This window comes from Leptopilina heterotoma, unplaced genomic scaffold (genome assembly GCF_015476425.1).
Source record: "Leptopilina heterotoma isolate Lh14 unplaced genomic scaffold, ASM1547642v1 Lhet_95, whole genome shotgun sequence".
Classification (NCBI taxonomy): domain Eukaryota; kingdom Metazoa; phylum Arthropoda; class Insecta; order Hymenoptera; family Figitidae; genus Leptopilina; species Leptopilina heterotoma.
The window spans coordinates 1,106,675-1,134,602 of NW_025111202.1; the positions used below are offsets into that span (position 1 = coordinate 1,106,675).

Genomic DNA, 27,928 nt, shown 5'->3' on the forward strand with positions numbered 1-27,928 from the left:
TCAATAAAAAAATATGTGAATGAGGAGTAGGAAAAAGAGATTAATTTCTGCAACTTCGCTTATAATTTTTATAGTTGCCTAATATACATGTTTTTTATTCCAAATTTTTTGAGTTTTCAACTTTAAAAATGAATGTTGCAAACTATACACAAATATAACAAAAAATCGTCTTCAACAGAAAAAACAATGCGTTGAAAAATGTGTTGTGTTTCTGGTATGTATTGACAACTGTCGGAGAAGAAAGAATTCTTCATCTGTTGAGAAGACGTCTTGAAAATTGACTAGTTTTGACAGTTTGAACTCTGCAAAAGTTAAACAAAAGAAAGTTCCTTCCCTTCCAACACACAACACATTATTTTTTCAGTCTCAAATTATTTAAAAAAATGTATGGTATGAAATAATTTATCTTACACTTTGAATTATACGGAAATACGTGGTTTATTATAATTATATTTATATTCAATGTGCTTCGTGGCCAAGTGTTTAGTGTGTTGTGTACATTCATCAGCAATATATGTATATATACTTTTCTCTTTTTCATTGTTTTTTATATTCTATTTCATCAATTTGAGACTTTACGTTTGTCAAATATATTTACATTAATAGTCTTCCTTTATTGAATTGTCGTTAGAATTCTATTGATTTTATTCATATTTTACCAATAAAATTAATTTTCTTTACGTTTATCTGTGTAATGTGTGTGTGTGTGTGTTAATAAATTTGATGTTTTATAGCGTGTAACATTTTTTATCTACAAGGACGTTTCAAACTAAATAACAAGGATTGTACAATGTTACATGATAAATTTTTGAATATTTATACACAATAATAATAATAATGACAATAATAATAATAATAATATTAATAATAATAATAATAATAATAATAATATTAATAATAATAATAATCAATAATAATAATCAATAATAATAATAATAATAATAATAATAATAATAATAATAATTATCATTATCATCATCACCAATCAATATCACACGTCCCTTTGAGTGGCGTCAAAATATTAATATAATATTTTATGTAAAATTAATGTTGATAATGATAATAATACAAAATTAATTGATTGAAATAATAGTTACATTAATGAAACTCAATGTATTCATAATAATATATTATGGTACCTAATAGTAATGGTTTAACTATTTTACAATAAACACAAATAAAGACATTGATCCGCGATTTTTTTTTTGTAAAAATATTATTATTAAACAATTTTTAACAAAAGGAGAAGAAGTTGAGTTCGTCATCGTAACAATGTTTACGCGAAAATATTTAAACGAGATGGTACACTTTAACGAAAAATATACGTCCTACCAGACAAGGCCTTCGCTTTGCATCTGGTGCGGCTCGGGAAACCCGCTCCCAGCCCCCCCTCCACCTGGGCCGCCACCATTTCCACCCCCACTGGGATTTCCTTGTCCGCCACCTACAATAGAAAGAAAGTCTCTTATTGTCAATAAGTTTTAAAAAATTTCTTTTTTTTCAAAATTATTTTAGATTGAGCGCACCAATGCAACAACTCGTTCGACGCACGAAAAGCTTTCGAGCGTCGAACGAGTTATTGCATTGGAGCGCTCAATTATATTAAAATACTAAACATTATTCACAAATGGGACAAAAGTTTCCATAAACATTTTATAGGAAAATTCATAAACAATTCCAAGAATGTTGTGGGAAGGAAGAAAAATAAGAAAATGACAAAAATTTTCTGCTACTTAAGCGCAATGCAGTACTTCAATTTAAGTTACGTTATATAAAGCATTTTGTATTTAAACATCGTTCAAGTTATTTTTTATATCTTCAAAATAAAGTCGTGTATCAATTTAATAAACCATCTGCTACTTAATGTTGATGATTCATTATTCAACCATGTGGGATTAGGAAAGTTTTACCACACTCTTTTATCATTTAAAGATTCTTGACTCAGAATCTTATATTGTAATCATTTTATTAGAAACTCAAAATAGAAAAATTTGCCAGGTAATTTAAATTGAATAATTGAACTGCCGGATCGTGGAAGCACATAACCCAATTTGAATTACATTTACGATCCGGGGGTTAAATTCTATTTGAACAAATTAATTCAATAAAAGCACATAATCCTTTTATGTGCATTAATATTTATGTACATTTTAAAAAAGATAGAATCATTATGGTTGACATTACTATAATGGATGTAATTAAATCGTTAAAAAATATAGAGTTCACTAAGAGATTTGCTTGAGTGCAACCCGAGCGCAAACAAACGTCAAGAAGTCGATTCTCCGCGGTGAGAAACGGCAGAGGGTCACAATGGCAATCAAGTTCCCGTATAATAATCGGGTCCATATTTTTATGGACTGCCCCTCATCGCCTCGTGCGGTAGACTTTTTGCCCCTGTCATCCTATATTCTTGCAAGTTTTATTTTTTCATTTTTTTACCTGAAGGTGCTAGAAACTCGCCAGGGCTGCCGCCCGGGGGTGCTTGGGGCCCTTGACCTGGAGGCCCCGTGAGAAATTCTGGTGGCCCGCCTCCTGCACCAGTTGGTGGATACTCCCCTGCCACTGCAGCAGCGGCTGCCATGCCTGCTATACTCGCAGGATCTAAACCTGTCAAAAATAGATTTGCAACTTTTCAAAGAACGTCGAATATCGGTCCATCTCCGTACTGGTGCGTTTTACTTTTTTTGAGTGTTTCTGAATGTTGTTTCCATGTGCGTAACTTTAGATAAGTGTCAGTAGCGTGTAGTTTGTAACTTACTTGGATTGCCAGGGCCAGTGAACGGTGGACCATGAGGGTGGGGTGGAGGGTGACCGCCGAAGAAGTCGGGGTGAAACGTAACAGGACCACCGTAGCCGAACTCGAATTTCTCTGCCGCGAAGTAAGGGAATCCCGGGGGTGGCCCGTCGTCACCACCAAGGGCCCCATGATTTAAATTTAATGGAAATCCCCTCATTTTCCTGGTGCCACCGAAGAATGGACTCCTGCCCATTGACGTCAATTGTTTCAGTCTACGCTCTTTACTCCTCTTATTTTGAAACCAAACCTATTGGATAGAGGCACAAATAAGCTATATAGTTATTTTTCTAATTTTGCAGCTAAAACATTTGTCCTATTTTTAACGAAAAAAGTGATGGAAAATTGGCGCGAAATGTACCTGTATCACCCTCATAGGAAGCCCAGTTTCTTTCGCAAGGCTTTCTCTAATATGTCTCGTAGGTTTCGGAGTTTGCGAGAATGCAGTCTTCAAAATCTCCAACTGCTTCGCCTTTATAGTCGTCCGTGGCCCTCGTCTTTTAGATCCCGCACCGCCGTCTCCACTACCGCCTCCAGCTCCTCCGTCAGGACTTTTGTTCTCTGTTTGACTATCTCTAGTTTCCGGATCACCGTCTAAGGAACCTTTAACACATTCCACAAAAATTTGTAAGTCTACTTGTTGGATGTACAGCACAGTAAAAAGAAGTGAGTCTTATTTTGAGACGCACATGTCAGAAAGTTTAAGGGACAGTTTCGCCAATTCCGATTAAAAGTTAATCAACGATTAAAGTCAGTTTAACCGCCCGTGATTGGTCGGTTAAGGTCAACCAATAACTTTTAATCGGAGTTGGTGAAACTGGCCCTTAATTTTTAAGGAGACATATTTCGCCACCTTAATCTGCAAACCTTGTAACTCCACTTCAGGTCAGAAATTACTTTTTAATGCGAAAAGTATCATCTTCAATAAATTCACATATTATTTAAAAACCATGTTTCAAACAGAATGAATAATGTCAAAAATCACAATTCAAAATATAGAAAACAAGGGTGCGTGTTGACAACTTTCTTCGTTTACAGTAAAGTTGCGTCAAATGGAGTACAAGGTTTGCAGATTAAGGTAACGATTTGCTAAAATGGACTGGATGATGATTTTCAAACTTATCTTAAAATAAAGACTTTCTTTTACTGTGTACAACAAACTGCTTTAATATATACATATAAAATATTAGTGTCGAGCATTGAAGAATAAATGAATGTCAGATCGATTTTTCTCTCGAATAAATGAAAATAAATGTTTTTATTTCTTTACGTGAAAAAAGATCAAGTTTTGCAATGTCACTTTCGTCACTTTCGTCACTTTCGTCACTTTCGTCACCTCACCATCAAAAAAGGAGACGATGACTTTTTCAGAGGACAAACAAACGTCAGCAGGTAGACGAGGACGAGGTTTTCTTATATCTTTATCAAACTAACAACGCAGCACCCTCAGAAACATCGAAACCCCATCGGATTATTGTAGCTCTTCGTTGAAATGTATAGGGTGAACGATAATCTATACTAGGGAGAACTTAACCACGGGACAAAGAAAATGTTTGGACAGTGTCGCACCGCAAAGACTCCCTAGCCTGGTGGAAGTAGTACTAGTTATGTGAGTACCTACCAATTCATTGTTATGCCGATAAAAGAGCAGGGAGTGAATATAATATGAAGCATGTATAAGAGGCATGTACCTACATATTTTATAATCCTTCAGTGGTATACGTGTCAGTGTTTACACAGTTTCTGTGTATTTTTCTTCAGCTTTATTTTTATTACTTTATTATTTAAAAAATTGATATATCAACTTAACAAATAATTATTAACTCTGTATCCGAGAAACTTTGATTATTTACAAGGCTCGAACTATGTGAAAGTATTTAAAAATACGGACTTTACGGACTAAAAATAAAAAATTACGGACCAATGACAAAACTATAACCAGTGCGAGTAAAATAAGAGAACATTTTACTTAAAATTATAAATTAAATTCTTCATAACTATAAAACATGAAGATATCGATCACTCACAAAATTCTTTTGCTTTTACAATCAAATTACGGACCTTTTTTTTAAAACTGACTTTTACGAATTTTAAACAAATTTACGGACTTTTACAAGATTTGCGGACCTAGTTCGAGGCCTGTATTTAGCTTTTTAATCGTGAAAATAAGATTAGGAAAGTAACAATCTTAAGCTTATTATATGTATATATTGTTTATAATAGAAACAGAAAAACAAACTAACATTACTTACCTTGATCTTCGGAATCCTCTTGTTTACAAGAATCACTTCCGAGAGGCAAATCGCCGGCGTGACCAACACCATGACTTCCTGGACCTCCAGATCCCAAATTATGTGATCCTAAATTAGTACCACCAACACTCCCATGATGATGATGATGACCAACACCACTGCCATCATCCTCCTCATCTTCTGAGCCTGAACCCATCAAAGAGTCTCCACCTATAAATTTAGGCAAGTTTTCAACATTTTAATTTTATGTTTTTGAGAAAAAAGTTGATCGCTCATTTTAAATTAGTACAATTTCACTAAGCATTGAATCAGTGTTTTCAAGATTTTCATCAACCAGAAAGCAAAAATCTCATAAAGATGTCAGTGTTCAACAAACGACCTTTACTATTCGTCTTGGAACCCGGTTTTTTTGTCATGAAAATTTAGAAAAAGAGGGGAGACTGATGTTTTTACAGCTTGCTATCCTTTTCTCTATTTCCTTGTTGTATACAATATATTTCCTTGACACTCAACAGTGCAGTTTATAATCACATACTTTTCAGAACAAGAATTTTTTGTTATATTCAAAACTTGTCCTCCGCAATATTTTTCTTTACTTTTTAATTCTACATTAGATTTTAAATAAAAAAAATGACATATACTTTTAGGAAAAGTATAGCAAATATTACATTCATTAAACATATTTTTTATTTATATACATAGAAAAAATATTTTAAATTTAAACGAAAATTGTGCTTGAGAATAGAAGATGGAATGACCTGGTCCGTAAAATTTCTCGCGTCGAACGCGTTGAACTGTGACCCTCTTCTTCTTCTCCCTCTTCGACCCCTGATCTTCTCGAGATGCCCGCCCCTTACTTGAAAATAAAAAAGAAAGAAATAGGATCTTGGGACTTGAAAAAGTCGACTTTTCTCACATTCCGTCGGGCAAGAGAAATTTACGGACACTTGTACACCCCTTCCAGAAAATGTAAAATGAGAAGTTAATCGAAGCCAATTTCGAGTTGAGAGTTTCGTTTTTAACTTTTGCTTGCTTGTTTTATGACAAAAATGACATTTGGTAAATATAAACATATCTATACTAATCTGTTTTCCAAGGCAATAAATCAAGAAAATAATAAATTCTAACTAGAATAATAATAACCACGATCTTTTGAAAAATCTACAGTTCAAACTAGACCAAAACCTTCAACCTCTTCCCCCAGCACATTTATTTTTAAAATAAAATTTCCTAATATTTTGTGGTCAAAGTAATCACTAATTGTATTAAAGTTATTGTGCTTTTACTTTTGAAATTGGTACACTTGAGAAAATGTGCACCATATTTCGACCTATAGATTTTGAGAAATTCTTTTCCTTTCATTTTTAATTTTTAGAAAAATGTATTATTTTTGAAAATTACCATGGTGCCCGTGGACATGATGTGCAACCGGTAAGGGTTTTCCTGATAAATAATCTTCTTTACAGACAAATTTATTGTCGTCCAAGACGTAAAGTTCTTCACCAGTGCTCATTTGTTTTCGGCAAACTAAACAGGTGAAACAATTCAGGTGGAAAACCTTATCTCTCGCCTTTCTTACAAGGTCCGACGGATTGATTCCTTCTAGACAGCCGCCACATTTTGTGCCGTAACGTCTGCAAAGATACAAAAAAAAATATTAAATTAACCATCCAAGTTTAATATTAAAACATTTGAAAATCTACGAGTCACGTTTCACATTAAAAAGTTGAATAATCCGAAAAGTGTGCATTTCACAGTCATCATTCGTTTTTTCAAGTTGTATATATAGATATTGAGTTTCACGCTTTATGTGTGTATAAAATTTTCAGCTTCAATAAATCGAAACAGATGTATGATGTAACGCGATGTAACTCAAATTTATCCGAAATAAGTCAACAGGTGTGATTTTCGTATATTCTTCGCCTGAGACCGTTAGAGAGCAAAAGAAAATTAAAGGTCATGCCCTGAAAAGTATGTTATTTCAAACAAATATTATAATATCAAAAAAATTCTAATTTTAGAATCTAGTTCGCATTCTCCAAATATAAAATTCTCGACGATGCGGTAAAAAATTTTAATAATTACCAAGAACTATTAATCTTTGAATTGCTTCTTTATAATCTCTAAAAAACTTGAATGATTCCGATCATGAATATTAATGACACTTAATCTTTCGTAAAGCAACCAAAAGAATTTTCGAACGCATGTCAACGCTTCTGATCATGAATGAAAGTGCGGTAACATTTTTACAAATACTATGCAAAAAAAAATAACAGAAAGCATGATTTTTCTCGAAAATTAAAAAAAATTTCCTAAAGTCGCGAATAATTATAAGACACTGATGACTATTTTCCTCAGCTTAATTATAATTAGGTTTATTTATCATCGCGATTTTTTATCAAAGTAAATTATTGATCTAATTGTTCATTTGAACAATAGTTGGAGAAAGCAAACAAAAAATAATAAATATATACAAATAGTTACAAGAACCGCGAGCAAATATATATATATAATAGTGTGACCGACACAATTTGCTTTGTCATGGTCTTATTTTGTACCGTCTTTTGAAAACCACAAACTTCTGACTCAAAATTTTCAACCTAAAATATGATATGCACGGAAAAAATGACAAATGATTTGTAAAACTATTTCAGATTTATGTACACCACAGCCATAATGTTAATAGACACATTTACTATATTCCTCAATTATATATTTTGAAAATTAAGTACAGTGTCTGATATATTACAACTTTTTTTTTTTTTTTAATCTTCTGTTTTTACAATTGTTTTATGCAATGCATAATTTCACTCCAAATAATCATTTGTAGTCTTTAAACTAACGCAGAAAAACTGAACCTTATAGTATAGTTTTTTGCTATCCATTATGTCTATATTGATAATATTTGAATAATAAAAAAAATTTGTCTTAATGTGTGAAATGCTTCAAATAAAATAAATCTGTTGCAATTTACGCTTATGCCACATTTCATGATACAAACAATCAGTTGGGTCATTTTTTCCGTACGCGGTATGGATCACATCCTATATCACGCAAATTTATACCAATAAAGAAGATAAGAAATTCATAAATTTTTATCACTTTTGTAAATGAATATCTAAATTAATTGTGTAGTTAATTGATAGTTAATGTCTCTTATATTGACTTATATATTTCTGCGGACAAGTTTGCTTCTGATTTGATTATAATATTCTTCTTTTTGTTTATAATGTGTCATAATAGTAAACTATATGACACATAGTACTACTATGACACATTATAAATGAAAGGAAAAATATTATAATTTTATATTTCAAAAATCCTTATTTGAACAGGAAAGAAATTTAAGGCATTTAGCAAAACCTGTACGAAGTATTCCATTCAAAGAATTCCGTTTGTTCCAGATGTTTGGCTCTTGACATAAAAGAGATTCCTTTTGCTTGAATGGATTCTTTAAATAGAATTTTTGTGAACCTGTTATTAGAGCAGACCTGTTATTAGTCCTTTTACCTACAACGGATTGTTTTCTCACCCTCTAATTACAACCAAATTACACAAAGCACATGCTTGTTCGAAGTGTATCACCTTTTTATATAAATATACACATCACATCAACAAACTATCAGTGTCATTCATACAGTCAAATTTTATGCGCCATTACCATTTTTTCCGTACAAAATTCATATTTTATATTAGGATAAAATCGAATTGCAGACGGTTTTTAATTGCAGCTGTTAAATCGATCTCGAAAGTAGCAAACTTATTAGTTGTTCCCAATTTAACCAACAAAGTTTGCTGTGGCACAGCTAATAACCTTTAATTCTCTTTTAGTTCAACTTGAAAATTTGCGATACGCAAGAAATTTCCAGAATAAAAAATCAAAATTACCAACGATCTACGTTATTCACGATCGATCTTGGAGAAGTAGAAAGCAGCTTACATAATTTTGCATCCTTATCTAGTGGAGGAGTTGACGTCATTGACTTAGCCTCAAAAATCTACAGACTTTGTTTTTAGTTTACGTGCATAGTTCTTATCCTTTTTTTCAAATAATTTGATCTGCTTTCAACAAGTGAAAACTCAAGTATATCAGGTCATTGCTCTGAGATTAGAATCAAATTTAGAGTACATCTTCTTTCCAAGGTACATGACGCAAGAACCGCCTGTATATAGAAGTGGTTGGCAAAAACATCCTCTTTATGAATCTCACTGATGGCTGAACCTTCTGAGAAGGGAACCTGCGCCGTCTTCTGCCGACTGCTCAGTCGTCACGCCCAACCAACTCTCGAAGAACGGTCATGCCACATTTATAATATTTCCACGTTCGAGTTTCGACGTCTCGAGGAACCAAGTAAAGTTCGCTCGAAGAAGGGCCTAGACGTCGTACACACACATTCTCTCAGTTGCATGTGGTTGTAGACCCTTCCTGGGTCCAAAATATCCAAAACGACTTCGGTTCTCGCGACAGTAAAAATTTTTTTATAGTTTACATGAAAATTATTTTTTACATTTCAAAAAATAAATTAAAGGATTCGCTTAAGAACATGTTATTCAGTGGTCACGTGACCACATGTTCTTAAGCGAATCCTTTAAATCTGTGTTTATTGTTTGAAATGTATCAATGCTTTTCTGTAAAGTATAAAAAATTTTTTTTCCATAAACTTTAGAGTGGAAAATACTCCACTGAAGGTTCGCTTGATGAATGAATCACAACTTCTTTGGGAAACTTGTCTTGTGATGCTGCAGCCTAAACCACCCTGAATTATAATTAAATGCATTTTCTTTCCATGTGTGTTAATGTTAATTTTATCAGTTCATCTAATTTTTGGCGCAGTTTCGTCACTTTCAAAGAGGCGGAATAACATATTTATAGCTTAAAATGTTTCTTATACGCGATACAAACTAAACATTTGCGTGTGGCGGGAATTTCGAAATGCGGTTTTAAACACGCCCAGTGCTGAAATATATTTGAATTTGAGTTTCATTTTGACAGTTCAAGGCTCTTATCCTGAATTATAAAATTTTTGTAAAGAGTAGGGCTCTCTCAAATAATACATTAAACTTATTGTTAGGTATATTAAAAGTATAAAGATTGTTCTTAAATTTTATTACATATTTATACATTATTACTTCTATGACTTTGATTTTACAGTCAGTAATTTTTGAAAATATTTTCTTATTTAAAAAGCATGAAAATAAAAATATAAATGTTTTATTTAACTTGTTCTCTCCACCGAAAGTGGAGTGGATAAAACTAAACTCTCAAGGCTGTAATAACGCAAACTATTTATTTTCTTTATCTTCTATCGTCCCCTAAATGTCGGCAATCGATTTTTTGGGTTCGGTCCCGTAATCGGCCATTTCCTCCCTGAAGCCCTAATAATAATTTTCAAGTTCGAGTTTCGACCTCCAAGTCCCACCGCGATGACTGCGGTGAATAGGGGCATCGTTCGTTGTAGTCCCGGCCTCGGAGATGGACCATTATCGGCCTTCAAGGGCCTTCCCGCGAGTCACGGGGCCGGTTACCATAATCGCTTATACCGTTTCTTTGACTGGATACTTGGAGGGTTCCGGTTCGTCGTCGTATAATAGTCTAGTAGACGGCGATAAACTGTGTAATATCAAAGTCGAACGAGTCCGAGCAGGCAATGAGCCGCCAACTTCTTAAAAAAATAATATAATAATAACGAAAGAAAAAGACCGCAAAGGAGCCAAAAAAAAGCAAAAGAAAAACACTTTACGTAGTGTAAATTTTAAGGTACGAGCGCGTAAAATATTATAATCGATCGACGAACGTATATGAATAAAATAGCATTTTCAAATTTTCACAAGTTAAAAAATACACTGTAAAAAAGGGAGTTAAATTTTAACTCCCCAGGGGATTCTATATAAAAGTCGCATTCATTTGGGAGTTAAAATTTACACGGTAAGAATAAGAATCAACTCCAAAAAGGGAGTTAATTTTTAACTCGAAACATTTCACTCCCAACTCCAGTGACCGTCAACTCCCTAAATTTTTTACAGTGTATAAAGCAATAAAAAAAAAGTTAATTATTTTTTATTTTTCAAAATTTGATAAGCTAAGGACAGGGTTGCCACAGGTCAGGGATGTCAGGGAATTCAGGGGAAAGTGAGGGAAATTAGAATTGGTCAGGGAAAATTCAGGGATTTTTATTAAACTGGGAAAAATTACACTGTAAAAAAAGGGAGTTAAATTTTAACTCCCCCGGGGGATCTATAAAAGTCGCACCCATTAGGGAGTTAATGCCAGGGGAGTTAAATAAAGAGAGTTAAAATTTCACACCCAAATGCTAACTCCCCAAAGGAAAAAATAACTCGCGCGGGTGTTGAATGAAGGGAGTTAGAAATTAACTCTCTTTTAGAGTTGATATTTAACTCGAAAAATTTCACTCCCAACTCCCGAGTCCGTTAACTCCCTAAATTTTTTACAGTGTAAATTTTTAGAATTTATAAGAAAATTCTAAATTTTTGTGTTTTCTGTTTGTCTCAGAAACTATGAAATTGACAAGCATTGTAATACAAACCCTTCAATTTTTTCTATTTATAACAATAATTTTTTTTAAATAACTTAATTCTTGGAGAACTATCATAAAATTATTACTTAGAAATTATTTAATGCGCAATTTTACTTAAATATTTCAAAATTAATAAAATTTCATAAAAGTTGCATTTACAATCTTCATAGCTATATAGATGAGCTTCAAAAGTTTCAATTTGAAATCTTAGAAAATATCAATTTTTAATGAATTGAAATAAAAATCTTTTAAGAACAACTGAACTCGTGAATTACATAAATTTAATTATGTTCAAAAATTAAAAAAAAAATTCTCGTCCAAATTTCAATTATCTTTATAAATAATAAAATTCTTCTCCGAAATTCAATTATTTAAAAAAATTTTGACAGAATTCTTTACAAGAATTAGTTAATAGAATTGAAGCTAAATGCCATAAAACAATAGAAAAAATGTTGAATTTTAAGAAATTAGGTTTTTCGAATTTTTGGGAATTTTTGACAATTTTAGATTTTTTACCAAAAGGTGAAGACTATTAAATAAGTAAAGTATTTTCCAAAAGCACAAAAATAATGTAGCTAAATCCCATAAAAGAGAGGAAAAAATGTTGAATTTTAAGAAATTCGGTTTTTCGAATTTTTGGGAATTTTTGACAATTTTAGATTTTTTACCAAAAGGTGAAGACTATTAAATAAGTAAAGTATTTTCCAAAAGCACAAAAATAATGTAGCTAAATCCCATAAAAGAGAGGAAAAAATGTTGAATTTTAAGAAATTCGGTTTTTTGAATTTTTGAGAATTTTTGACAATTTTAGATTTTTTACCAAAAAGTGGAGACTATTAAATAAGTAAAGTATTTTCCAAAAGCACAAAAATAATGTAGCTAAATCCCATAAAAGAGAGGAAAAAATGTTGAATTTTAAGAAATTCGGTTTTTTGAATTTTTGAGAATTTTTGACAATTTTAGATTTTTTACCAAAAAGTGGAGACTATTAAATAAGTAAAGTATTTTCCAAAAGCACAAAAATAATGTAGCTAAATGCCATAAAAGAAAAGAAAAAATGTTGAATTTTAAGAAATTCGGTTTTTTGAATTTTTAAGAATTTTTGACAATTTTAGATTTTTTACCAAACAGTCGAGGCTATTAAATAAGTAAAGTATTTTCCAAAAGCACAAAAATAATGTAGCTAAATCCCATAAAAGAGAGGAAAAAATGTTGAATTTTAAGAAATTCGGTTTTTTGAATTTTTGAGAATTTTTGACAATTTTAGATTTTTTACCAAACAGTCGAGGCTATTTAATAAGTAAAGTATTTTCCAAGAGCACAAAAATAATGAAGCTAAATCCCATAAAAGAGAGGAAAAAATGTTGAATTTTAAGAAATTCGGTTTTTCGAATTTTTGACAATTTTAAATTTTTTACCAAAAAGTGGAGACAATTAAATAAGTAAAGTATTTTTCAAAAGCACAAAAATAATGTAGCTAAATGCCATAAAAGAAAAGAAAAAATGTTGAATTTTAAGAAATTCGGTTTTTTGAATTTTTGAGAATTTTTGACAATTTTAGATTTTTTACCAAACAGTCGAGGCTATTAAATAAGTAAAGTATTTTCCAAAAGCACAAAAATAATGTAGCTAAATCCCATAAAAGAGAGGAAAAAATGTTTATTTTTAAGAAATTCGGATTTTTGAATTTTTGAGAATTTTTGACAATTTTAGATTTTTTACCAAAGAGTCGAGGCTATTTAATAAGTAAAGTATTTTTCAAAAGCACAAAAATAATGTAGCTAAATTCCATAAAAGAGAGGAAAAAATGTTGAATTTTAAGAAATTCGGTTTTTTGAATTTTTTGAGAATTTTTGACAATTTTAGATTTTTTACCAAACAGTCGAGGCTATTAAATAAGTAAAGTATTTTCCAAAAGCACAAAAATAATGTAGCTAAATCCCATAAAAGAGAGGAAAAAATGTTTATTTTTAAGAAATTCGGATTTTTGAATTTTTGAGAATTTTTGACAATTTTAGATTTTTTACCGAAAGGGAAGACTTTTAAATAAGTAAAGTATTTTTCAAGAGCACAAAAATATTTAAGCTAAATGCCATAAAACAATAGAAAAAATGTTGAATTTTAAGAAATTAGGTTTTTCGAATTTTTGGGAATTTTTGACAATTTTAGATTTTTTACCAAAGAGTGGAAACTATTAATTAAGTAAAGTATTTTTCAAGAGCCCAAAAATATTTAAGCTATAGGAATACAATTATTGTCAAATATGTTTGTAAAAATCTTCGAAACAATTCAATTATTTTCTTAAAAGTTACACTGAAAAAAAAATTTAATTGATTCAAATAACCGATTAATTGACTATTATCAATTAAATATTATTATTATATAATATTATTATCAAATATTTATATTTGATTCAAGTAATTTTTAATTTATAATAGTCAATTGATCGGTTATTTGAATCAATTAATTTTTTTTTCAGTGTACTCTCTAAATTTGAATTAGTAAAAATGTTTACTAATTCGAATAGGTAACTGACCTTTTGCTTTTGAATTAGTAAATTTTACTATTAAATAGTTATTTCTACTAATTTATTAGTAAAATTTACTAATTCAAAAGCAAAAAGTCAGTCAATAATTTAAATTCAGGGTGCGCAAAATTTTATTTTCAAAATTCCCTGACTTTTCCCTGACTAATTTTTGATTTTCCCTGACTAACAAATTTTTGAATTATTTAATATTCTACATTAAAATGTCCGTAAGAAGGTCCAAATTTATAAAAAATATGACGGCACTATTATAATGAGTTATATTACAAAAACGTCTAAATAAAAAACTGAATTGACATTTAAGTATCAAAGTTTTTTAATTTGTGGTTTCTTTCGATCAAAATTCCCTGACTTTTCCCTGATTTCCAGTTTTTCCCTGACTTGCGGCCACCCTGAAATTAGTAAACATTTTTACTAATTCAGATTTAGAGAGTAGTAAACGACTTTTCACCAAGTAAGTTTTACAGTGTTTAATTTAATTTTTATATAAAATTTTGGTTTGTATTAACCCGAAATAGAACGTGAAGAAAAATTTGTACGTGCGGATATTATCGGAATTCCATTTAAATCACCATTCACCAAAAGACTACGAATTCCTTTATAATTTCTCGATATAGTCGATTATGGCCGCCTAGAAGAAAATCTGAACTTAAAATGTTTATATTTCTTATGCAATAGAACAATTGGTGTTGTTGTAATGATTGATTTTGTTTGAACACACTGATCAAAGGTGAACCAGTCCTTAAAAACTTTAGACAACCAATCGGTGCTGCGTCCGATAATGTTTCAAGTTTCCTCTTGGTTCAAGCTAATGAATTTTTCATTGAGATGCAAAGTGGCTCGTAAAGTATATACAACGTTCGTTATACACTCGTTGGTATAAGTATCAAAGAGCTCATTCCTTCGCTACAGCTTCTTCTTCTATATATACATATACATATATATGTATGCATCGGATCATTTTTAGAAGTCACACGAAGGGATAATAAAGTTTTATAACAAATAATCAACAATAATAATATTTATTGATACATAATTAGCGACGACAAGACATTTGAGAATCTGTTTTGTGCACTTTAAAATTTTGCTAATTCCTGAAGAATATTTTTTCTAAAAAAAGATGAAAAACTTGAATGACACGATATGACCTATACCACACTACTCATTGCGGTATTCGTGGTTGAAGCATGATCTCGCAAAATGTCAAGGATTTTTATGATTCGTTATTACAAAGATTGCAAGTGGATTTCATCTGAAAAGTCCGTGATAAACTCTCTAAATCCGAATCAATGAAATTTGACTGATTTTCAGTGACTATTCTCACGATTTGAATCAGTGAAACTTGACTGAAAATCAGTTAAAATTATTATTCGAATTGTCGAATTGTTGGAATTGTTATGTTAAAAGTTTGCAGTTAGTCGAGTAAGAAAATTTAACCCCATATTTCAAAAACTCAATAAAAAGGTACAGTTTCAATTTTTACAAATAATTAATTATTTATTTTTGTATTTAAATAATTAAATTCTGATAAGAATTAATTTAAAAAAGAATTTCAGTTAAAAGTTTAGAAAATAATTAGAAGTGTTAAAGTAAGATTCTATAAAAATAATTAAATTTCAATCTTTGAAATTCTAATTGCTGTAAAAGTATCAGAATATTTAAATATATAAAAAATTATTAATTTGTTAGCTTCCTTAAAAATTAAAAGTTTTGAATACCTAATAATATTCAAAAATTGTAAAAAAAAAAATAATTGAATTATGAAAGACTTGCAGTTCAAGTTTTCATAAAAATTCTTTCCAGTGCGGTTTTACATTGAAATTATTTCGAAATTTTAATCAAATAAAGAACAATAAGTATTTAAATATTTATTTTACAAAAATGATTGAAATTTGAAAGATATAATTTGGAAATTCTGTAAAAAGTATATAGGTTTTTGAAAAATAGTAATTGAAATTTTTTGAAGATATATTTGAATTCACAAAAATAATTTTAAAAAATTGAAACAATTGGAAATTGTGTAAAATTTTATATTTTAAAGAATTCTATTTTTTCATCTTTAAAAATTATCTATAAATATAAAAAAATAAAAAATTTTTAAAAATACAAAAAAAATAATAATAATAATAATAATTTTTGAAAATACATTATTTTATGAATTTACAAAAATTATTCTATTTAAATAATTTAGCGTAGTGGAAGACTCGGAGTGATCGATTTCTTCATTTTTTATAATAATTAAAGGTGTTCGAGAGATAAAATAATTATTTTATATTATAAGAATATTGTTACTGTAACTTATTCAAAATCAATTTTTATTAGAAAATTCTACGAGAATTCAATTATTTAAATACAAAAATAAATTATTTATTGAATAATTGAATGTTTCTTAAAATTTAATTCTTATAAAGAATTATATTACCAAATTTTTAAACAATTTAAATTGAAAATTGAATTTTTGGCGAATTTTAATATTTTTAAGAATAGTTACATTTTTCAAGAAATTTCACTAAAATTGCATTAAAAATAGTAGAGATATTAAAAATTAATAAATTATTGAAATGAGGAAATTTTTTGAAAATAATTGAAATTTTAACAAGAATTTAAAAAAAAATTTTTAAATAATTGAATTTTGAAGAAGAATTTGATTAGCTATAATGATATAATTGGGATTTTGACGAGATTCTTTTTTCAAATTTTGAACATAATAATAATAATTTCATAGTTTGTAAGGCACAAAAATTCAGAATTTTCTTATGAATTCTAAAAATTTAACATTTTTCAGTACTTTTAATAAATATCCCTGACTTTTCCCTGAATTCACTGTGTCAGAATAGATGATTATTATAGTTATAATAATATTAAAACTATATTCCAAATTCATATTTTATTTTTATGAAAATAAATTTAAATTGCAAATCTTTACGTTCTATTTCTAAAATTGCTAATTTTACTTTTATAAAAGTATGTAAGAAGTTAGTCGCGCGCTTCAGCTCGCGAATTGTTGCTACAGTGTTAATATTATTTTAGGAATACATATATGTTCATTATTTTTATTTAATTAAGAGTTGATAAGATGTATATGTAATATATATGCATTATTGAGAAGGTATTGCATTCCAAAAGATTTACAAACGCTTCAAGGTTTAACAGCTTTTTATGATTTGAGACAATTTAGCCTTTTTTAGATTTTGCAATATTCTAATTAGAAAAAAATATTTAAATAGTCATTTCGAACGCAAGATTGAATTCATAGATGAGGTTTGCACGGTATATTGTTTCAAGCACGTTCTTCGTACCTATAAGTCACCTCAGTTTCAAGTTTTGTTTACTTTTTTTAAAATAAAACACATATCTTATCATTTTCGACAAATCATCTCGAAATTACAGCAGTTCCTCAACTTTTCGAAAAATATTGTATAAAGCGTTTGAATCTAATCTATTTCGGAGCTCAAAATCACTTGGTTGATATTAAAAATTATTGTAGAGTATTAATAATGTAATAAATAATGAAGAAAAAATTACCTGAAAAAGTCGTTTCTACAAAATAATTTCCCTTCTCTGGAAAAACATTTGTCTTGAAGTGCACTCCCGCAAACGCAACACCGAACACAATCTGCGTGCCAAGCTCGATCCAGAACATTCAGCAAAAATTTATCCAAAATTGGTTTCTCGCATCCCGCGCATGATAGGAGCATCGCCAAACCGCACCTCCCTAGAAACATTTATTTTTTGTTGATATATTAAAAAATACATGTTTTCAAAAATTACTATGACTGCAAATAAAATCAATCTCAATTATTACAATCAAATTTTAATTTAAGGAACCAATATAGATAAATTTTTCTCATAGGAACGTTCAGAACTTAGATTCATCATCAAACTCTCAAAAAAATCAATAATATATTGATTGGTATATTTTTCTGTATGCGCTCATAATATAGGGTAAGTGTACCAATTACCGAGGCTGTACCATGATAATAACCAAAAATATTGCCTAAAAAGTTTAATTTATTTGTGAATTTATCTGATTTAATATTTTTTTTTAATTAGGGTCAATCCATTATATTTCACCTATATATAAAGCCATTACGGACTATTTTTAGAAAAATCTCATAATTTCTAGAAATCTTTAATATCCGTAGAATTTATTTTTGACAATTATTTTTTTCTTATCAAATAACAATATTCTTGAAAATAAAAATTCGGACAAATGAAGAGTTGTTTTAATAATGTCAAGTTTAAATGTTCTACAAATTAAATAATTACAATAAATTTTAACAAATGCATGGAACTTTCATATAATACTGTATTTCGCATTGCTATATTTATCTTTTTTAAATAAATATTTAATTATTATTTTTTCATAGGAATTAAAATTCTTCAAAAGATTCAAATTCAAACCTTTTTGAAATTTAACAACTTATAAAAAATTGTTATAAAACATGAAGAAATCGATCACTCCGAGTCTTCGACTGGGAGCAATCGATATCTACATGTTTTATAATAATTAATGATGATCGACTGATAAAATCATTATTTTAATATAATAATATTGTTATTGTAATTTATTCAAAATTACTTTCATCACTTCAATTGAATTATTGTTTTTCAGAATTTTTAACTAAAATTTTTCTTTCAATTAATTATTTTTAATAATTTTTGAAAAATTTCTTTGAAAATTTTCAAATCCTTTTGTTTCCGATTCAATTTTACGAAATTTCATCGATTATTCGGAAATTCTTCAATCAAATATATATTAGAAAATAAAAACTTCAAATAACTTAAAAAAAAAACTTCAATAATTAAACTTTTTAAAAACATTAAATCTACACAATTTTTAGTTAAAAGTATAAAAATTTGAAACATTCAAAGATTGTAATTTAAAACCTTTTCGAAATTCAATTATTTATAAAAATATTCTATAATAATTTTTTTTTTAATTTTGAATTAGTAAAGATGTTTACTAATTGGGATTAGTGACTGACTTTTTGCTTTTGAATCAGTAAATTTTACTATTAAATTAGTAGAAACGACTATTTATTAGTAAAATCTGCTAATTCTAAAGCAAAAAGTCAATCACTAATTTAAATTCGAAACCATTTTTACTGATTCAAAAATTAAAATTTTAGATAATAGTAATTGAATATTAAAATATTAAAATGAATATTAAAATATTCAATTATTATCTAAAATTTTAACTGAAATTCATATTTAAATCAATTTTTATCAGAAAATTCTACGAGAATTCAATATTATTTAAATACAAAAATAAATATAATTTATTGAAGAATTAAATGTTTTTTAAAATTGAACTCTCATTTGAAGAATTCTATCAAAAAATTTTTAAATAGGTAATTAAAATTTTTTTGACGAATTTTAATAACATTTTTAAGAATAATTAAAGGAAATGAAATATTTTTAAGAATAATTTCTTTCTTAGAAATTAAATTAAAAATTGTATTAAAAATAATTGAATCTCTGAAAAAAAAATTTTGATTGAATTGAACAAATTTTTTGAAAATAATTGAAATTTTGCCAACAATTTTATTAAAATTTTTGTAAATAATTGAATTTTAGAGAAAAATTTTATTATTTATAAAGATAATTGAAATTTTGACGATAATTTTTTTTAAACTTTAGACCATAATTGAATTTCTGCGAAGAATGTTATATTTTTTGCAAATAATTGAATTCTTGAGACGAATTTTATTAAAATTTGTTTTTAAATAATTGAATTCTTTTGTGAAATTTTATTGAAATATATGTAGTAGATATTGAAAATAATTGAATTTTGATAAATTATTTTTGAAATTAATTTAATTTCTACGTAAAATTTTATTAAAATTATTTTAAAAAATTGAATTGTTAAAAAGAATTTCATTAAAACTGTGATGTGCCGTTTTTCAGTCTTTGCATTTTGGACTTAAGTTTTTAATTCCACTGTTTTATCAAAGAAAAGTCGTCCACTTTCAATTCAGCTGAATTGAAATCAGTCAAATTTTCACTGATTCAGATTTAAAACATTGGGTTTCAGGATGTTGGGCAAACCGTTTCAAGATGTTTTGGTTAATATATTAGACGAAATTTTTAATTTATCTATACAGGAAATAAAAACCAGGCGATGAAGGGTAATAATTAGTGATGTTAATATAGATGTCTCATACATATATTGTATATTCATACATGCGTTTTTACATAAAATATTTGATTTTGATTTATAAAATATGTATTCCCACAGTTTATAAATCAAAATATTCTTCTATAATATTAAACTTATGTTGAGTTTATTACATCAGTTCATTGCTATTAGCGCTTACGATATTAATATGAGAGTTGATTGATTATTGAATTTAATTATAACGTCACTAATTATTTACATTGTAACTATAATAATTGCGATCCGACCATCATTTTACATATGTTTAAACGAGAGTAATTATCTACTATAATATAACTTGTCACACTAATTATCATAAGCACAAACCAGTTTTGAATTCACGGAATGCAATAAAATAATATGAATTTTGAGTCGGGTTTTTTTTCAGATCCAAAACAGAACTAAAATGTCTAATATAATTTGATTGTTTTTAAACTTTAAATTTCGTCTTAGGTATTCTTCAATGGATTATATTATTCTAATATAAAAGAAATATATAAAATTGTATATTAAGTTGTGTATTAGAAAATCGATTTTCAAGAAAGAATTTCATCAATTGAACAAAATTTTTGATTGAATCGAACCAACATTTGTTTATATCAGTCATGGTAAGGGGTCGTAAACTACATGCCCCTTTTTTGAAATTTTAAACTTCCCCCCCCCCTTCATCATCATTAATCATTAATATATTATATCCGTACATTTTAAATTTGAATACTATTTACATGAATATTTGATTGAGAGTATCACAGTTTTTCTATAAGAGTCTCAAATTGAGACAACTATATAATGTATCAAAACATTGCATCGCAACAATAATTTTGCTACATTTTTTGACTCAATTTGATATTCTTAGAAAAATTGTAAGCTTTTCTTTTTACTTTGAGTAAGAATTGATAAAAAAATTTTCTGACTTTTTGCTAACCCAGGATCCCCACGCTGAGAAAAAATTTTTTTTAATTCAAAAATAAGTAGCCAACCAAAAAAATTTGTTTGGATTAAATATATTTTATTAATTGAATTAAACGTAATTTTTTTTAATCAAACGCATTATTGTATTGAATCAAAATTATTATGTTTAATTCGAAGATCATTTTTGGTTGACTGTATAACAAAGATGTTTGATTCAAAAATATAGTTTTTTCAGGGTACGAAAATCCTTATTAAGACGAAGGTGTATGTTGCTGCCATATTTAACAATTAATTAATATTAAATCATAGTGACAGATGGTAATAAAAGTAAATTTAAGTTTTATTAAATTAAAAATATTTTTAATTTACAAAAATTTGATTTTTCTATTCTTCCTGCCTATATGAATAAAATTCATAGGCATATGGGAATTCCTTGAAATTCACGAACTTTTCCTTGACAATGTATTTAATCAAAAAAGTATTTTGTCAAGTCAACTTAAAGATAGGTACAAATAATTTTTTAAAACAATTTGTTTTTGCCAACATTTCATTTTAACTAATATGAATGCAAGTTTTTCTTCTTAATCTGAATTAGTAAATACTACTAACAAATAGTAAAGTTTTATCAATAAAATTGTTATTCATTCTCATGGACAACTTTTCCCAATTTTGATAAGCTTTTTTTATGACTAATTTTTTTAATATAATTACACTAATTGTTAGTCATCTGTAAATAATCTCATTAGTAACTTTTAATAATATTCAGATTTAAAGATTTTCCTTTAAATTATACAAAACAAAAACTATATAAGTCACTTTGTCGCTAAGGTAGAATTTCGCCAATCAAGTTATGTGAATGTTGTCCCTAGCGACATAGTTAGCAAAGTTTTTATTTCCTACAGCTGTAAATTAATTTATAGGAAATTTAAGTCTTAATTCTTAATAACATTCCACTAGAACTTTAGTAAAAAAAATTAAAAAATGTTTGTTCTGACCAAACAAATTTAATTTATATTACAAATTAAATTTTGTTTTCTAAGGGGACTTTCTGGTGCAAAATTGGTAAAAAAAACACACTTTTTAATACTTTTACTGTAAAAAATCTATTATAGTTCTTGCAAAATTCCCTTTTGATTATTACACATTACAAAAAGAGAATTAAAAAATTTCTTTGGAGTATTTTAGTCCATTTTGCCACCTGTAGGTGGCGTCTTCCAAAAGGTACCATTTATTCGGGGAGGCATTTTCCGGGCAAAATACCTATTTTACATAAATTACCCCGTACAAAATAACAGAGAGGGTAAAAATATGAAATATTATATTTATATATATATTGTCTATAGACAACAAACCTCTAATATTTTATATTTTTTCATATTTATAGATAAAAAATTGAATTATTGTTGATTTTTAAAATCGGTTCAGTACATTTTGAGAAAAGTGTCTTCCCCTTTTTAAAAATGTTTTCTCGAAAAAAACGTGTTTAAAGTTTTCGTAACGTATCACAAGACACGGTCATAAAAATTGCTATAACATTTTTTCTTTTGCATATTTCTTCAAAAATGTTTCGGATCAGTAATTTTATGATACTAAGGAATAAGTTAAATAAAAAAAAACTCGATGATTTCTTATTTTTGAATAACGGATACAAAATTTGAATTTATACTTCTGTGAAAAATATTGCTCTTTGACAATAATTATTCTCAAGATTTAAAAAACATTAATAACTATTGTGTCAGAGGCCTTTGAACGGATTTAAACAGATGTTATTTTAAAAAACTTTATTTTATAAGGACAACATGTTTCGACAGAATATATTGTCCTCTTCAGGTCTTCTTCTTCTTTTGGTTAAATGGCCTCTGGTCCCATAGATATGGAACAACTAGCCAATAAAAAAATCACTTATAATGTTCGTAACTTGGTAGAGTACGGTATGTGCAGGTATATTTATGTAAGAATGCAGTTTTTATCCATAGTCCTTATATGCAGTTCACATCCATGGTCCAGATTGGTGATCCACACGTTAAAGCGCATTACACATGTATGTTGCGGCAAGGAAGGGTAAAAATTGAGCGGGAATTTTAAATGTTGATATATGCTTATGTCAAGCTATGATGTACCAGTAACCAGTGTGGGAACATCTTATAAAAGATTAAATTAATATTTCTCATTTATAGTTAAGCTTATAATCGTTTACTACTTCCGTAAATTAAACTTACTAACATTTTCCTCCTCTCTCTCTATTATATACATACTTATCCTATTGCTTAATATTTAACTAAATCTAAAATTATAAAACTAGAAAAAGAAAACTAGGAAGGGTATAATTTCCATTCCTACTTATGATTAGCTTAAAACATATCTCAAACGAGAGTGTTCCATTTGAACGTAGAGTGAAATATTAATTTAATGTTTTAATTAAATTGTAAAAAAAAAAAAAAAAAAAACAAATAAGTAAATAAAAGAAAAAATAAGAAAACTAAAAAGGTTCCTTGGAAAAGCCTCCGCCCTTCTCAATAATATCTCGTAACATATTGTTGCTTCCCAAATTTCTTAAAGAATAATTCCATTATCGATAAAAAATCTTCCGATATGTCGAACTGATCTAGGGTCTGGATCAAAAACCAAAGGTGTGAGATCTGGTATTACGGGATCGAAATCAGTAAGTTTAGTTCTCAAATACGAAAAAAGAGATGTTCTGGAAGCAGAAAGAACAGGACAGTCCCTCAAATAATGTGTTAGACTACTTTGACCAGTCCCACAAACACATGCTGTATCAATTCTCCAACCCATTCTTGTAAAATGTTCGCTTGTACAAATATGTCCACATCTAAGACGTGTAATTAAATTGAGATGTTTACGAGGAGCATGTATATTTTTAAACCAAGGACGTGGGGTTTTTTTTCCTATCAGTCTAAAATACGCGTTGCCTGAGGCGAGTTCAGGACATGGAGGCCAGACATTATACTGCCATGATCTAAAGTCCTCTCTTATGGTGTCGAGGAGATCCTTACTTGGAAGACCCTGAAATCTACCAAACTCAAAACCCAAAGCGTTCTTAGCAATTCCGTCTGCAGATTCATTGCCAGCAATACCAGAGTGTCCAGGAATCCATAAAAAGCGAAGCACCGAGCCACCGTCCATAATTTTAATTGAAAGTTGTACAATCTCATGCACAAGCTGATGCAGATCCGTATGGTTAAATCTGTTGTTCACCGCCGACAAAACTCCTTTCGCGTCCGAGACGACTAGTGAATTAGCAATCTTATTTTTGTATATATATTTCAAAGCAGATAAAATCGCATATGCTTCGCAAGTTACCGACGTCGAGAAGTCGTTCAATCTAACACCAAATTCAACCACCCCCGGACAGACATAACTTGAGCTGGCTCTTCCATTATTCTTTGACTTAGCACCGTCTGTATAAAAAACATAATAATTCGAATAAGTTTGATCAACAATAGATTGAAAGCAAGTGTTTGGAGAATTACTTTGCTTTATTACGTAACCGGTCTCAAGGTCAACCCGTATATGGAAGGTAAGTTCCTTCCAAGAATAATCGAGTAGAAGGGGTTTGCGCGATCGTACTGGGTTCTTTGTCATATTAGATAATCTAGAATAAGTACAGATAAGCGGGAATCTACCGAAGTATGCACGTGTCTTTTTAGTGCTTAAGGTACTTTGATGCAACGACTGCAATTTTGGTATTAAAGGATTTTGTTTCCAGGAATAGTTTCTTAAGACAAATCTTTCTGCGAGCATTGCACGCCTAAGAGAAAGGGGGGGTTCATTGATTTCAGCCAGTAGAAAATTCCGAGGCGTGGTGCTCATGCATCCGAGTATGACTCGAAGTGCAGAATTTTGTATCCTATCTAGGATCTTTAGATGTGAAGCGGATGTAGACATAAACAGAGGGCTGCCCCATTCGAGGTGTGCCCTGATTAGACCTTTATACACCATAATCATAGAGACCGGATTAGCCCCCCATGTGATTTTTGCTATAACTTTGAGTATATTGATAGATTTCTGTGCTCTCTGTGCAATAAGCCTAATATGCTTCTGCCAGGAAAGCTTACGGTCAAGTAAGATTCCCAAATACATCAAGTCATACTGAACAGGAACAGAGAAATCATCATCAGTCAGATTAATCCCATCATATCTATCCTTGGAGCGAGAGAAAACACAAATCTGAGTCTTGGGCAAAGAGAACGACATACCAAGGTCCTTTAGCCAGGGTGTTAGTGAATGGATTGATTCTAAGAGGAGAGCGAGTGCATCCTGAATGTTTTTAAACCTGACATAAATTAAAATGTCATCCGCATACATAGAGAATTTGACTCCCCTTGGAAGTATGGAACCTATACCAGATAACGCAAGGTTAAATAAGAGGGGGGATAGAACACCTCCTTGAGGCACACCAACACCCGATATTCTATATCCGTCCTCCAGAGCTCCAAAGTAAAGGTGTTTTTTGGATGTTAAAAAGGAGATAAAATTTAGGATTCTATCCGGTACCCCAAGCTCAGTAAGTTTTTGATATAGGGATTCAGGAAGTAGGTTGCTAAAAGCGCCCTTTATATCCAGAGCCATAGCAAGAGTACCCTGTCCGTTCAAAAATCCATGCGAAATATCGGTTACAACATTTGCAACGCAGTCGATACAAGATCTTCCTCGTCTAAACCCAAATTGGTTAATTGGCAGCCAGTCGCCATTCTCCGTGAGGTGTTCCAGACGTCTGTGAACAAGACGTTCAAAAAGCTTACATAGATTGGAAGTAAGGGAGATCGGCCTATAGCCTTTTCCTGCCGGTTTGGGTATAAAAACAACCTTTGTGTTTCTCCACTGAGTTGGAAACTGTGATTTATGAAAAAAACTATTGAACAATTTAAGGATTAATTTGTGTGCGGTTGGAGGCAATTTTTTTATTGTTGTATATGAAATGTCGTCCAAACCAGGAGCAGTATCCTTCTTGCATACAGACAAAGAGGCCGAGTATTCCATCTCAGTGAAAAATTGGTTCATAGGATCAGGATCGTTGTTAGGAACAGGTCTGATGGGAAGCTCTGTAGGGACAATATCTGGTTTAACCAAATCGTCCTGCAACGCGACAAAAATCTCAGAATTGGGGTCATTGCATACATTAGTAGTCAAAGGCAGATTCCTATTCGAAAATGATCTAACGGTATTCCAAATCTTTTTGGGTTCATCTGAAGGACTGATGTTATTGCAGAAAGTTCTAAAAGAATTGGATTTCTTTTTCCGCAGTAACTTTTTAACTTTGTTATCAATGACACGATAATTCTCCCTTGTTTCCTGATTTTGATTAATTAGAAAATCTCTCCTCGCATGTCTACGTCTATCTATAAGAGAATCACATTCATTGTCCCACCAAAGTGGTTGAGACTTGCGTTTACCAGCATTCTCAGAAGGATAATACGCGCCGTTGTCCTTCAAGCCAGACCTAATCCTGTCAGTAAACTCATCATATATGCAAATCGGATCGGCACCGTTTTCTAATTCACTTTCCAATTCATGAGCAACAATAGTCATTTGTTCGGAGAAATCTACCCACGATACTTTTGTTGTTTTTAATCGTTTAGTTAATGACTTGATATACCTAGGGGTGACATCTAGATCTCCTTTAATTAGAAGATGATCGGATCCATATGTGTCATCAACAACTTCACATGTGGAGAGACAAGCAAGATGTGCGGAAACAAAAATCAAATCAAGATTGTTACAAGCTCTCCCCGGAGCACTAATAAAGGTAGGAACCGAATCATTCAGAGTAACCAACCCGAAAGATTCTATCGCATCATCAAGATCGATGCCCCTTGCAGAGTCATATGTTGCACCCCAGGACATAGAGTGGGCATTAAAATCACCGCAGAATATTATGGGATTAAGGGGATCAAGATCCTGCAAGAGTTCGAACCAGCACTTTTGTATATTTGTTCATTTCCTTATGAATAAATACAGTAAAATTTCGTTCTACTGTATTCTCACGTGATTTCGTGAAAATTCCCCAGCTTCCCCAGATTTAGATGTTTTGAATATCCCGACTGGACTGAACATATATACATATATATGCAATTGATGCGATAAGATTATTGTTGACAGATAACGAATTTGCTCACCTATGTTGTGGGATTGGGTGACGGGCAGGGGTGCGCAACAAGACCCCCCGAGGGTCGCAACCCTTATTCGGGGGGTGCCGGCCACTACCCCTCCAGGGGTCCCACCACCCCCACCCGCTCCAACGGCGCCACCGTAGCCCTCCACCTCCCCTGCCGCTGCTGCGGCCACCCCTATCCCTACTACTGCGTCGACGGGCCCAGAAGCACAACCAGGCCCACCCTCCACAGGCCCGTATCGGCCGAAAGGTCCCGAGGGCCCCAGTGCACCCACTTTTACTGCCGTTTTAATCCCAGAAGCCGGCTATTGCACTAACCGTCGCACTTAATCAATATAAACACTTTCAAAAGATTCTCTCTTTCCACTAAATGTTTCTTGCATCCAATTCCTTTAAATAATTCTCCCACAAATGAATAAGTCTTTTTTCAACTTATACAAAAGATAATATTTTCTACGAAAAAAGCACTTCACAGCATTTCCAATCACTTATCCACATTGTAATTGTTCTCCTCTTTTCAAGATTATGGTCTGATTAAGACACAAATTAAATATTTTTAACTGCTTTAAAGGACGGAATCATCAGGATTCAATTCA

At 30.2% G+C, this 27,928-nt stretch overlaps 2 protein-coding genes across 5 annotated transcripts in view; one reads left to right on the plus strand and one right to left on the minus strand.

Annotated features, from left to right (window-relative positions):
* The window catches only part of LOC122512148, a 73,090-nt gene that overhangs the window by 38,901 nt on the left and 6,261 nt on the right, over positions 1-27,928 (plus strand). The window lies entirely within an intron of this gene.
* LOC122512149 (LIM/homeobox protein Lhx5) lies at positions 14-27,515 on the minus strand. Of its 2 annotated transcripts, none has more exons than XM_043627843.1 (8): positions 27,337-27,515; positions 17,653-17,842; positions 6,448-6,680; positions 5,047-5,256; positions 3,156-3,397; positions 2,759-3,044; positions 2,440-2,628; positions 14-1,444 (listed from the first exon to the last, which is right to left on the minus strand). In XM_043627843.1, exons 2-8 carry the CDS (start codon positions 17,823-17,825, stop codon positions 1,329-1,331), a joined length of 1,449 nt encoding a protein of 482 aa, XP_043483778.1. In that variant the 5' UTR covers positions 17,826-17,842; positions 27,337-27,515; the 3' UTR covers positions 14-1,328. The 2 variants fall into 2 exon arrangements, with proteins under 2 accessions (XP_043483778.1, XP_043483777.1); XM_043627842.1 differs by having other exon boundaries at positions 16-1,444; positions 2,440-2,607; positions 27,337-27,463.

Bases quoted from the DNA above. Each gene is read 5' to 3' on its own strand.
- LOC122512149 (XM_043627843.1), bottom strand. From the start codon at position 17,825: ATGCTCCTATCATGCGCGGGATGCGAGAAACCAATTTTGGATAAATTT. The intron at 3,045-3,155 runs GTACATTTCGCG...TCTATCCAATAG, and splicing joins TTCCTATGAGGGTGATACAG to GTTTGGTTTCAAAATAAGAG. The intron at 1,445-2,439 runs GTAAAAAAATGA...TTTCTATTGTAG, and splicing joins CGAGTTTCTAGCACCTTCAG to GTGGCGGACAAGGAAATCCC.